Source organism: Camellia sinensis, chromosome 12 (assembly GCF_055761805.1).
Source record: "Camellia sinensis isolate YWXY chromosome 12, ASM5576180v1, whole genome shotgun sequence".
Lineage (NCBI taxonomy): Eukaryota > Viridiplantae > Streptophyta > Magnoliopsida > Ericales > Theaceae > Camellia > Camellia sinensis.
In genome coordinates, this window is record NC_138972.1 from 143,730,708 (window position 1) to 143,745,276 (window position 14,569).

The 14,569-nt window shown below is 33.1% G+C and overlaps 1 protein-coding gene and 1 pseudogene across 2 annotated transcripts in view; both read left to right on the plus strand.

The window, feature by feature from the left end:
- Window positions 1-7,372, plus strand: LOC114259657 (bifunctional riboflavin biosynthesis protein RIBA 1, chloroplastic-like; annotated as a pseudogene). The gene is made up of 8 exons (XR_014347398.1): window positions 1-353; window positions 725-793; window positions 1,654-1,863; window positions 1,988-2,209; window positions 2,536-2,858; window positions 4,379-4,508; window positions 5,767-6,014; window positions 6,832-7,372. The product of XR_014347398.1 is annotated as a bifunctional riboflavin biosynthesis protein RIBA 1, chloroplastic-like (transcript).
- Window positions 7,218-14,569, plus strand: part of LOC114259655 (14-3-3-like protein C) — a 27,890-nt gene continuing 20,538 nt past the window's right edge. Inside the window, exon 1 of the mRNA XM_082897342.1 lies at window positions 7,218-7,349. Within this exon, the coding sequence (XP_082753468.1) occupies window positions 7,218-7,349 (132 nt within the window). The remainder of the gene's footprint in view (window positions 7,350-14,569) is intronic.

The window sequence follows — 14,569 nt, forward strand, 5'->3', positions numbered from 1 at the left end:
TGTAAAGCTGCTGCTGGTTTGGTGTAATGCCTTGTTTTACATCTACAACCGATTGACCAACCAATCGGAGGCCACCATCTCTCCCTTCTTGAATCTTGCACAGAACGCATGCACCGCTATCACCGTTTCAGGAAGACCACAAGCAGCAGGAACCTTCAAGAAGGGATAAGCTCATGACACAAGCGATAAGCTCTTTAGGAGTTGAGTGGTGCGATCGGTGGAACGATGGAAGATCTTCAAGAGTTGCGCGGGTTTTCAAACTCATCACCGAAACAGAACCTTCAGTATATTTATGGGCATACATACTGGATTGTTGTATGTTCTATGAGCTGGAACAACCTGCAGAAACTGAGGTGTGTCTTCTTCTTTTTGTCCATTATGAAATTATTCCTAATTTGTCTATTTGGGTCTATTCCTGATCCTCTCAACTGTTTAATTGTGTGTCCACCATGTGCTCGATCATATGCCAAAATGAAACATACACAGACACAGAGAGCGCTTCATCTCTTTTTGGTTTTCATACTCTTTTCATTCTTGTTTTGCATACATTCTTTAGTAAAGAATTCTCTTCTTATAAAGCAATCCAAGGAACAAAATTGATATTTCTATGGTTCTATCATTCTCAGTTGATACGATGGGTAGTTATTAAATCATAAATATCTATATAAATTAGTGAAAGTTTGCAATGGCTCCAAGTTTTGATAAAGCCTTCTATGTGCAGAAGACAACAACAGTAAGGAATGGGGACTTCAATTTGGGGGCTACAAAAGAGGTTGTTGATTGGATTGGAAAGGTTGGTTCGTGAACCTTCTTTAATGGGTTTCTTTTTTTCTTTTTCTTTTTGATTTTTTATGGATAGTTGTTTTTCTATATGTTTTTGATGATATCAATGACTGGGGCTTTTTGGATTTTCATTTTATTTATTTATTCGTTTTATATGAAATTTTTGGGGTTTTCTTCTAATGATGTTTAGTTTCTCTTCTCTTTGTTTTTGAATTAAATGTTGATTGGGGCTTTCAGTAAATGTCTATATCTTTTTCTATTTGGGGTGTTCTTCTAATTATGGAGCATATCAAGGAGTTACTTGCCCACATAAATATATATATATATATATATATAGATAGAGAGAGAGAGAGGGAGAGAGAACAACAATAAAACATGGGTTGGCAATGATTTGAATGTGAATATAATGATTCCAAAGTTTCAGTTTGGCTCAAGCACATCGACAAATTGGCAGCGGCAATGGGAAGTGGAAAAACACAGTTTGTGTACAGTGTTCCAGCTTCCCATCAACAAAAGATATAGACATCTAAATAAACTTCAAATTCAATTCCAAACCTATGAAGAATTCTGTCTCTCTTGTTTTGAAGTAGTTGGTGAAAAGTTTCTAGCAAAGCAACGACCTTCGATGTTAGCTCCAGGACTTTCAATAAGTTGGAATGATGACCATTTCTATTCTGCTGCCCTCTAAACAGAACAGGTGTTCCTGCAAAAATGAAAACATCACTCCAGAAATGGAAAGAAACAAAATCAACCATACAAATTGCAAAATTGTATTATTTTCTCTTTCACACGTGGCTAACTATATCTATTAATGAAAGTCTAGCTAATAGACAAGTAAGCACAAGAAGACTACTGACATTTTATCAACAGGCGTGGAGAACACAAAAAGAAGAATTAGATGTATTTTAGCCAGCTGGGATTGAGATACAGCCTGATGCAATAGCATTTGGAACACTTGGAGCAGAAACCACTCCTGCAACTTTCGGTTTTCCTATTGATAATGATGAATTTGTTCTAGACTACCCCACAAAAGCTTTCTCTTCCATCCCAGAGGCAATTGAAGATATTCGCCAGGGAAAGGTTGGCTGGTTGTTTCTTTAATTTTCATATGTCATAAAAATTGAAGGGTTCCTCCCTATCACACACACACACACACACACACAACCCATGTGTTTTTAAATATTAATTTGGAGTTATATTGCAGATGGTAGTGGTTGTAGATGACGAAGATAGAGAAAATGAAGGAGATTTAATAATGGCGGCATCGATGGTTACACCGGAAGCTATGGCTTTTTTTGTCAAGCATGGAACTGGAATTGTTTGTGTTAGCATGAAAGGAGAAGACCTTGAGAGATTGGAACTTCCTTTGATGGTTGCCCGGAAGGATAATGAAGAGAAACTTTGTACTGCATTCACAGTCTCAGTGGTATGCAGTTGTTTTACTTCTTGACAAAATTGACGCTACTATGGAATTTTTATTCAATTTTTTTTTTTGGTCTCAGTTTCAGTTTTTAAGGACTTGCATTTTTTAAAAAAATTATGCCAATTTCTCATTCTCACTTGAAAGTTGAAATAAATTCAAATATTGAAATATTATTAAAAAAAATCAACTTGTGATGTGGACTTGCTTTAGAAATCATTTGTTTAGCAATTCTTCCACTTGCACATAAACCAATAAAGAAATTGGACACAACCCTCTCACATGAGATGGGATACTGATAATCAATGCATTTGTAAATTATGCTTCTGCAGGATGCAAAAGAAGGTACAACGACAGGGGTGTCAGCTCATGATAGAGCAACGACAATATTGGCTCTTGCATCCAAAGATTCAAAGCCCGAGGATTTCAACCGCCCAGGCCATATATTTCCATTGAAATACAGAGAGGGTGGTGTTCTAAAAAGAGCTGGACATACAGAAGCATCTGTTGATCTCGCTATGCTAGCTGGGTTAGACCCTGTTGCAGTTCTATGTGAGATTGTAAATGATGATGGTTCCATGGCTAGATTACCAATGCTTCAGCAATTTGTGCAGTCACATAATTTGAAAATCATATCCATTGCTGATCTAATCAGGTACATTATAAATCATAATATCATCTCTTGGGAGGGTATTTCTGTATTACTTTTCCTCATTTGTAAGTATCGGTGATGTAATTACTTCATCAATGTTCACATATTTTATTGTCTTTTATAATTTTTTTCGTGGCATAAAGAAAGACATTCTTGTTAATTGAATATTATGCAATTACTTCTTAGGGAAAAGTGCAAAAAACCTGACCGCAACCAATTATTCCTTTTAAAGTAGGCAAGCAATCATATTGCAAAATTTCCATGTTGTTTTCCACATCTAAAAACAATCCTGGAAAGTGTTTGATATGTTCTTAGTGACAAACAAATTGCCTTCTCAAAGCCATCTAAATTAGTTTATTACATGTAAAAAACTTCATTCATAGGACTTCATAAAATAGCATTATTTTCATATTTCTTACAATCATTGGTTATTAAGGCTTCATTTTTTAATTTTTATTTTTCAATTTTGTTTTAGGGGTTGGATGTACATGTTGATGGCAAGCATGTAAAAGTTGTCATTCACAGGATTTCATGAAATAGCATCTTTTTCATATATCTTATGCTGATGGCTCCATTCTTTGTAATTGACTTTGTCATAGTGGATGTTTAATGTGTTTTGATGCTTTGGAAAACAAATTAAAGGAATTCCTAATCTATGGGATCCTACAATAACTTTGCTATTGTAAATTTTAGTTCTTATCATCAAATTTTGTACAAAAATAATCTGAATTGCAATACGTATATCATTGGAATCTTTAGAGTAGTATCATGTATACTGTTTTTGTCTGAAGTTTGGGTGATTTGGCCCTTCTAAGAGACTAGGTGCACGTTTGATATGCTAGAATTGGCTGAAATAGAATGCCCATTCTAGCTTTGCATTCCCTTTGTCTTCTTGTTATGGCTTATGCAAGTGGGAATAGCCATTTCATTGGAATAACTATTCATTATTTCAATAAAAAATGAGAATACCTATTTCTGTCTCAAAGTTAAAGAATAGGCGTTCTATTCCATCAAGGAATAATCTTAAAATAGTGTCTGTTGGCCGCCGCCGCCACCGCTGTAGCTGCTATCACCACCATCATGCCACTGCCACCTTATTACTACCACCACCTTAACACCACCACCGCAACCGCAACCACGATCACCAACACCAAACCTTCACCAAAGATAAATTATTTGGTTTTGTTAATTCTGTGGATTTTTAGATGATCTGCAGGGATGTATAGATGAGTTTTATATATCCTGCATACAAAGATTGTGCCTTCTTTGGTTCCTCTTTTTAATCAAATTTACTTGTTGAAAAATTAGAGATCCATAAAAGGTAAACAGATTGTTGGCACAAGTGCATTGTAACTTAAAGTTGCAACGCGCAAGATTTTGTTAGTTCTCCTGACAAGAAAACATTTTAGATTTTTCTCTGAGAGTTGAATAATTTTCAGCAGTTTTTTTTTTTCAAATGTAGATTGTGATAGCATCAGATTGTAAAATGCACTGACTCTTCAAATATGGATTACAATTGACAGATATAGGAGGAAGAGAGATAAATTAGTGGAACGTTCTTCTGCTGTAAGGATACCTACTATGTGGGGGCCTTTCACAGCCTACTGTTATAGGTCGTTCTTAGATGGGATTGAGCATATTGCAATGGTCAAGGTGAGAAATATTTGTGACTTCTGAAATATTATCTATTTCAAACAATTTTTGTATCTCATTGGCGCTCAACTCAACAAGCGTAATTTCAGTTACTTTGATTTTGTTTATATTGCAACTCAAAATTAACATATATTGAGGGTATAGTAATCAGTAGTAGACTATTCAAGAGCACTCATGCTCATGGTTGCTCTTTGCTCAAATTCTTTTGTAAATTGTCTTCTTGTTGCTTGGCCATAAGAGATTCTGTTTTTCAAGTTAGGTGATGAAAAAATGTTCCAGTTATGTTTGTAGTAAGCAAAGCTGAGAGCTTATATTTGTGTCAAGTCTAAACAGATTTGGTATTTTCCCTTCGAGTAAATTATACATACCACTCCTAAGATTTATGGAAACTACAGATTCTCCCTTCTAGTTTGAGAAATTACAATCCCCCCTACCAGAGTTTGTCTTTTAACAAAGTTTATAGGAAATTAAAATTACCTGATTACTCTCAAATACCAAAAGAAAATTATCCTACTAGTACTACCCTCATCTCCTTCCTCCTCCCTCCACCCAAACCCCTCTCTGTACACACAGCCTCAGCCACCCTTCCCCACCACATATCCCAACTCTGAAGAACAAGTGTTTTTGCAATTTTGCTCCTGGTCCTACTTCTGTGTCACATCTTGTTTTCTACGCCACAATTTCTAGCCATCACCTCTGACAATCTTTGGGTATTTTATTTGTTGATTGTTTGCCCAAATATGTGTGTGTTTTGGGTATTTTATTGGTTGATTGTTTACCCAAATATGATTCTAGCTTTTTGTATTGCTTCAGTAGCTGCTTTTATTTTTCAAATAAACTTTTGAACAGTGACTTGGAACAGAGAACTGAACTGGCTTTAATTTTTGCACATTTTGTGGGTATTTTTTGGCATGTCCATTAGAAAATGTCAACCTCTACTCGAGCACAACCCCTACAACATGATTTTATTTTAAATTTTTTTTAGTTAGTTACCTTGCAACATGATGATGTGGTAGTGCGGTAAAGAGAGGGAAGATTGGTGCTAGTATATAGAGAGAATAAGACATTGTGAGTGTAAAATGGGTATTTTGAAAAATAAAACTGCTGACATCATCAAACATTTTTAGTTGACCTAACGGTTGACTAAAAAAGGGGGATATTTGTTATGTGCTTTGAAACCTCATGGGCAAAGAAAAGAAATAAAACAAGTTTCCTAACCATTTAGGAGCAATTTTAACAAGATTTTTGATGTCAACAGGGCGACATTGGGGATGGGCAGGATATCCTTGTGACTGTGGATCGGCCAGATGTCACTGTGGGAACCAGCTGGCACTTGCAATGCAACAGATTGAGGCTGCTGGCAAGGGTGTGTTGGTATATCTTCGTGGCCATGAAGGGAGGGGCATTGGTTTGGGCCACAAGCTTCGTGTAATTTGCAGGATGATGGACGTGACACTGGAGCTCGGTTCGCCTGTTGATTCAAGAGAGTATGGCATTGGTGCACAGGTATAGTGAATGCGAGTGTAGGTGGCTTCATTTAAGGTGATTTTTTGTTTTCTTTTTGGAATTAGTTTTCCTGTGATTATTTGTGGTGCTTTTGAAAACAATATTAGATTTTTTATATTTATGTGGTATCCAAATGCCCCGTATTTTGCACACTTAATAGCAATCTATGCTATGCCATGGTTGGTCTCTTTGCAATTTTAACCCTATTGCTATGGTCAATAGAGAACAAGTTTATTTGTGATTTTTTCAATTTTTTCTTCTCACTTCTGAAAGGTGGAAAAACAATTTTCTGACTAAAATCTTTCCACCCCAACACCACCACCTCCTCCAGCCCCATTAATACAACTACAAGCACATTAGTTTCAAGGTTGCAACCAAATATTCCTGCAGAAACAAACGGAGCATTAAATTGCACCTGGCTTGTATAAGTAACACCATAAGGTGCATGGCATATGCAGCTTTAGGTCCTAGAGATTACAGTCAGTACTTGGCAAGTATGATGACTATCTTTAATCTTCTTCAACTATCCTATGACCTCATTAGGGCATAGAATCAAGGGAATTTCAGGTTACTAAATGGATTTAAATAATTATTTAATTTAAAGAAGAAAAAAAAAACTTCATTTTAATCATCTGTCACCATTCGCGGAAGTATCAGTTTGGGATCAAGAGTTAAAAATTTTGTATATTATACTATTCACCTGGGTTACAGATCTATTAGAAGAGTAAAGCTTCTTTCTCCATTGCTTCCTTGCAGAATAGTTTTGGATATCATATATACTATTATTTAATTATTTTTGTATCCTTTAACATTGCAGATACTAAGAAATCTTGCGGTTCGAACAATGAAGTTGATGACAAACAACCCCGCAAAATACATTGGGCTCAAGGGTTATGGTTTGGCAGTTGCAGGGAGAGTCCCCCTCCTGACACCCATTACAACGGAAAACAAAAGATACTTGGAGACAAAACATGCGAAAATGGAACACGTGTATGGTGTAGAATTCAGTGATCTCATCAGTGGAAATGGTAAACTGAGCTCTGACAGTAAGACCTGATATTGTACCTGACATTTAACCTTGCTTCCCCGATTCGCACAGAGACAAGTTACCCAGATGGGCTAGTTTACATTATGGAATGGTAACCATTTCAAAATTCCATTGTTCTGAAGCTAGATATAAGATTGATTCTTTCATAATCATCGATGAAATTCAACAACCCATGTACTACAGAATATGATCGAAATTCAGGTGAAAATTCGGGAAAAGATGTACGCAATTCTTTTGCAAAGTGTAAAGTACACATTAAGAGGAAATTCGTGTTTCCGTGGAATAAAGTACCTATCTAGTTTCAATAGCATTACTTATTTTTCGAAGCAATTCTGCAGAAAAGAGGCCATAATGTTAGATTTGCATCTGGAAATCTAATAAATTCAGGACTTGTATTTCAAACATATAAATACATTTTTGCTGTGTTTCTAATTCTTGGTTTGTTTTGAATGTGTGTTGCATGTGACAAATGGGAATCATGGGACTAATTTAGTAGAGATAGATGTGGTTGGTTGCTGTGAGGATGCACAAAGATTATAAAGATTTACATGGATGATCCAAGAATTAGGACTATGTGGACGGTTACTTCGATTTTCACAATTCACAATCATCATAGAATTACAGGATATAAGAAATAGTTTGTCAAGTGGTTAGTAATCAATATGCCAACACCAAGTGCATCTCAATTAGTGAATCATGTGAGGATCTCAATGCATAATCTACTGATTATTGTGACAAGATACATGAATTTAGGAATAGAGAATCTCTTATGGTTAACTCAAAATTATTAGATATGATTGTTATACTAAGTAAATATTTAATTACATATACTTGTAGGATTTTAAATTAAACAAAATTCACAAAGCTCTCTCTCTGTCTTTGATTTTTTAATATATAATAATATATTAAGATATGTGATCAAACCAAAACCAAAATCAAAACCAGAAAGGAATAAGAGACTCTTGATTGGTCTGGGTTTCATTTGATTATTCTGTTCTCATCTATCTATACTTCTATCTATCTATATTATACAAACTAGCATGAAACCGTAATATGTAACATGGAGTAATTATCTTGTTTCTTGAAATTTTGGGTGCATTTGATTGGGGGATTAGGAGGAGACTGTTTACTGTTCGGATTGTAATCTATTAGGGGTGTTTTTGATTGGGGGATAAGGGGGGGACTATCCACTATTTGGACTCCATGTCTGGCCTCCCTCCTTATTCGTCGTTTGATTTTTTTTTAGTCCGGCGGACTCCATGTCCGGCCGGATTCCATATCCCCCATATGGGGGACTATCCTGTCCTGGGGGGTGGGATTGTTTTGGGGGACTAATCACTGTTTGGATTAGATGCGAAAATGACAATTTTGACCCTCTATTATTTAATTATGTATTATGTTTAATAAAATTTAAATGTCTCAATTTAAAAATAAAATAATTTTATTTAACTTTTTATTAATGTTTTATTTATTTAATTTTTTAAAATAATTTTTTATAGATATTTTATTGATGTTTTATTTTAAAATTTTGTTTATGTTTTATTTAATTTCATTATTTAAATTTAATAGATGTTTTAATAGATGTTTTATTTAAACAATTAAATGTTTAATTTCAACAATAAATAATTTCATTTATTTAAATTATGTTTTATTTAAACATTTAAACATTTGTACATCAACATGTTTATTAAATTATTTCAACATCTGTACATCAACATGTATATTTATTTAACATCTATTAAATTATGTTTTAATACGTCAACATTTGATTACATCTACATTTGTTAATTGTTAATTACATCAACATTTGTTAATTGTTTAAACATAATCTGTACATCAAAATAATTTCAATGTTAATTGTTTAAATAAAAATTTAAACATTTAACCATTAGTATGTTTAATTTTAACAATAAATTTTTATTTGTTTAAATAAAAATAATCTATACCAGTCAATTTTTTTATCAATATTAGTATGTTTAAATATCTTTAAACAAAATTTAACCATTAGTATGTTTAATGTTTACTAAAAATAATTAAAATATTAAAGATATGTTTAATATTGCTATTACTTAGTAAAAAATTGAAAAAGGGTAAAATAGTCTTTTGTTCATTTATCCTATCCAGTCCGTCCAACCAAACGTTGGATTCACTGAAAATAGTCCTATCCAGACATCTAATCCCATGAAAAAGCAAACACAGGATACATATCCAATCCGACTAAATAGTCCGGGGGATTCACAGTCCTATGACTCAAGTCCGATGGATTCTAATCCTCCCTTTTCCAGTCCGTCCAATCAAACACACCCTAGAAGTCTTATATCCAGCGTTTGTCTTTTTTTTTAGTCCGCCGAACATGAAATCCAGCTGGACACCTTATCTCCTATATGTGGGATTAAACAATCCTAGGGGGAGGTGGGATTATTTCCATGGGATTGGTATCCTATGGGACTAATGTGTGAAATGTCCATTTTACCTTCATGCTATTATTTAGTAAACAATTAGAAAAGGGTAAAATAGTCTTTTGAACATTTATAAATTAGTTTTTTTAGTGTTGTTAATTTAAAATTATATATTAAATAAAAAAAATATAAAATATAAATTTAATTTAATTAAAAATAATAAATTAAAATTTATGGCGTCATAAATTAAGTTTTTTGGCTTTGTTTGGCGAGTGACTGTTTTAGCCTAAAAGTTAAAAAGTTATTAAAAAAACCAAAAAGCCAATAACCAATATCAAAAAGTCAAAGATTTCATTTTCTCTCTATTTTTTGCACTTCTTTTCGTAAAGAGTCAAAAAGTTATCCCAAACATAATAGTTTTTTTTTACCTCATATTTCAACCAAAAAGTTAAAAAATTACTAAAATAGTCTGTTTCCAAACGAGTCCGTGGTGTTAAAAAATTAAATTTATATATTAAATAAAATTACTTTTTTAGTGTTGTTAATTTAAAATTATATATTAAATAAAAATAAAAATTATAAATTATAAATTATAAATTTAATTTAATTAAAAATAATAAATTATAAATTATGGCCTTATAAATTAAAATTTTTTAGTGTTGTTAAATTATAAATTATATAGATTACAAATTTAAAATTATATATTAAATAAAAATATAAATTAAAAATTACAAGGATAAAATAGTCTTTTGAACATTTATCCTTATCTAGTCCGTCCAACCAAACATTCAATTCACTAAAAATAGTCATTTCGAGACATCTAATTCCACGAGAAAACAAACACAGGATACACATCCAATACAACCAAATAGCCTGCGGGATTCACAGTCCCAGAATTCAAGCCCGCTGGATTCTAATCCCTCTTATCCAGTTCGTCCAATCAAGCTGTGTTTAAGTAATAGTAAGGAGTTAAATAAATATATATTTCTAATTATAACATATCATTAATTGAACCTATTAGATAATTTATGTTTAAAGACTTAAAATGTAGGTGTACTAAACTACAATTTCTCGTTAAGTTTAATGATAAAATATCATTTTTGTCAATTATATTGAAAATAAATCAAAACTTTAGAGTTTAATTTGTTAAAATCAAAAATTCAAGATTTATTTTGTTATATGAGTCAAACTTTTAGTTTTTTTTTTAATTTAAAAAAAAAAATTTATGCTACATAAATGTTAATGTGTCATTTTTTTTACCTAATTTTAGATATAAACCAATTTTTAAAGTAAATTTAAAAAAGCATAAAAATGAAAGACTAAAATGAAAAAGTTTAAGGATCAAAATAAAAAAATAATACCCCATTTAGGAGGTAAGTTTATAACTAAAAAATTAAAAATCATTATAAATTATTAAATCAGCCTCTTTACTTTTTATATATATTTTTTTTATAAAAAATTTAAAAATAAATTAAAATAATTTAATTTTCAAACGGGACCCATATAAGTGGTAAAGTGCAATTTATACATTAAAAAAATTCAATCAATATATCCGTCTCTTCCATATCGAAATAAGGGTGATTATTCACTAATTTTAGAGCAGGAACACGTATTATTTTATAATATTATGATTAATAAAGAAAATGAGTAGGTGAAATATTATGTTAAGTGATTGGAGAATATAATATTCCTTTCGTCTCAAAATATTAGTCATTTATTTTATTTTTTATTGTCCCAAAATATTTATCCCTTTTCAAAAGTCAAATACAAAAATAATATAAATTTCTTATTTTGCCTTTCTGTTAAATACATTAACAACATAAAAAGTACAATTATGATATTGATATTCTCTAAAAAATATACTATCAAAGGATAATTTGAAAAAAAATAATATTATATGTACTAATTAGTATATCAATTGATGGTGTGACATAATTTAAGAGATTTTTGGTATTTACAATGTGATTAATGAGTAGAGTTAATAATAATGTCATAACTAGTGTTGATACATTAGTTAGTGCACTAATTGGTCCATGTAGCACTATCGTTTTAAAAAATTAATTTTTTTAAAAATGTAATAATTACACTATTAAAAAAAATTAAATTTTTCAAAAAGAATCATTATTTTAAAACGGAAGAAGTAGAAAATATTAAATAAAAATTAATTAAAAAATACAGATACGCAGTATTCTGAAAATATTTAATAATTTGCCTCGAAACAAACACTACCACCCCTCTTTACGATCCTTGTAATTTTCGCTGATCATTTAATCACTGTCTCTCTCCCCTTCTTCTTCCTCTGTTACGATCATTCAATCACTCTCTCTCTCGCTCTCTTCAATGGAGAGCTTCGCACCTACTCTCCATATCGCACCAGCACATCCTCCTTCTCGCCCTCCTCGAGCATATCCTTACACCTCCGTTCCCGCCCTTCTTCTCTCTCCAATTCCCACCATTCCTACATTTCTCCCAAACCCACCCTCCGTTCCTCTCTCCTCCGCCTCTCTCCTCCGTCTTTCCCCTCCTCTCTCTCTCCAATCCCACAATCACCTCCTCTTCAATCCTCTCCCAAAACCCACCAACACCCTCAAACCAATCCAAGCCTCTTCGTCTCCCCCCCCCCCCCACCACCACCACCACCACCACCACCACCGAACCAAACCCTCAAGGTGCTAAGATCGTCCCGCTCGTAATCTCTCTCGCAGTAGGCCTAATCCTTCGATTCTTCGTCCCCAAACCCCCTGAAGTTTTGCTGCAAGCTTGGTAATTGCTTGCAATTTTTCTCTCAACAATTGCTGGGCTTGTGCTAAGTCCTTTGCCTGTTGGTGCTTGGGCTTTTTGGGACTCACCACATCGATTTTGACAAAAACCCTGACTTTTTTCGACTACTTTTAGTGCTTTAACGAATGAGGTGATTTGGTTGATTGTGATTTCGTTTTTCTTCGCTCGTGGGTTTGTGAAGACTGGGTTGGGGGATAGGATTGCTACGTATTTTGTGAAGTGGTTGGGGAAGAGTACGTTGGGTTTGTCATATGGGTTGAGTGTCAGTGAAGCTCTTACACTATGTTTGGGAACCTAGATAGAAAAGAAAAGAAATGATTACCTTGGAAAAAAAAATAAAAGAAATGATTGTAATTTTTCTTCTTTTTGTTTGGATAAGTAAGAAATAAAAGAAAATAAATGATTATGATTATGATTTCTCTCTTTCTTGTTTGGTTGTAATTTTGTTAAAATTATAAATACATATATACGATTTAATAAATAAGACCAATTTAGGGGAGCAAATGTAGAGTCGATTGTAAATCAAACATGTATCTTATGGATAAACATTGAAGTTTTTATTTTTATTATTACTTTTGGATACTAAACAAAAATTATGAATCATATATATATAGCATTAATTTGAAGCTTACAGTTTTTGATCGTCATCGATTTCAAGATTTTTCTGACACCCAATAGGTGGATTTGCTATGTTGAACTGTAAGACAAAGACAAAAAAAAAAATTTAAAAAAAGAAGAAAAAAAAAAAAAGTGTGCGATAAGGGAAAGCTGAACTGAGTTATGTGAGAAGTGAAATTAGGATTTTTGGAAAATCGATCGAAGAACACCTTCATCTTGGATCGACCCTCTCGTTTTCCGCAGTGACGAAGCATAGGACAGGTATAGGGATAAACTTGGATCGGGTCGGGTATTTGGGTTAACGATCACATCACATCTATATGGGTTTGGTTTCGGCTCCAAATCCGAAAGGACCCCTAAACAAACTTTTAAAAGGTCCTACCCTATTATGCGGGGATTTTATTTTGCACTTAAAAAGTCATTAAGGTTATATTTGGGATGTTGGTTTGAGACTATTTTAGTTATAAAAAGATAAAATAGGTTAAAAAGTTAATAAAATAAAATGCCACGTCTAAATCATAATTATTTTATTTTTTCTCTCACAAAAGTTAAAAAATTCATCCCAAACGAGACTTTTTAGCCCCAGGCTAAAATAGTCTAAAAAAAATTAAAAAAACTAAAAAGTCAATCCACATCTCAAACGAATGCTAAGTACGTCTAATTTTTTAATACACTTTATTAGATTATTTAGGATTATAATTTATTCTTAGTACATCTTATTATTTTTTCTAAATTATCCTTTAAGGTACACATAAATAATAAACACATCAAAAATCCTGAAAAAATATTGAGAGCTCTAAATTAAGAGCTCTAATAATTCTAAGGGGGAGAGATTGTGATAGTCCATCCAGGTGACCGCTTGAGCGTAAGAAGTGGCGCTCGGGCATAGAATTGTTACTTCCAGTATCTCGTGTGTTTGCAAGCGGGTCGCTCAAGCGCTGGAAGTGTCGCTCAAGCGTAGAAAGTGAGATTGCCCTTGACTTTTTTTTATTAGTGTATTTGGAGTCTCCTTGTTCCATTTTGGATGATGATCGAAGTGGTAACATAATGGTAAAGTAAGAGCAAACCAATAATTTTGATTCAAATAATTTTCTTGTGAACAGCCATCACTCTTTTGCCTTTTTCTTTTTCCATACTTTGAATTTGGGTGTGTGGCTAGAACCATTGGAAAGCTTGTTTCCGGGGCTTCAATTTGGACACAAGAACGACCTAAAACGGAGCTCGGATAAGAGAGTTACACCCATTTCCAGTTTTGGTATCTGTGCTGGAAGCAGGTACGCTCGAGCGGACTACGTGAATTCAGCAAGCTTAAAAGTAGTTTTCTAGATCATTCTTCACACCTTCATCTTCTCTCTTCATCCCTCTCACCCTTAGTCCGAAAACCCTAGAGATTTTGGCCCAAATACCTCCAATTTTTCAAAGATCTAGGCAAGACCCCTTACAAAAAGTGAAGAATGCATGAAGATCTCACTTTTCAACCGATTGAAGTTTGGATTTGTGAAGGAATCTCATCAAAGTTTTGCTCTTTTGCTTGATTCTTGAGGTAGGTGTCCTAGTTCTTCTTCAATACTTGCATTAATAGATAGATTTGTGGTATTTTGATTATATAAATACAAAATCTACATTTTTTAGCATGTAGTGTTACAATTTCATGAGATTTGGGGCTTAGGGTTTGAAGTGTTGGGGCTCAATTGTTGGGTTAAGATTGT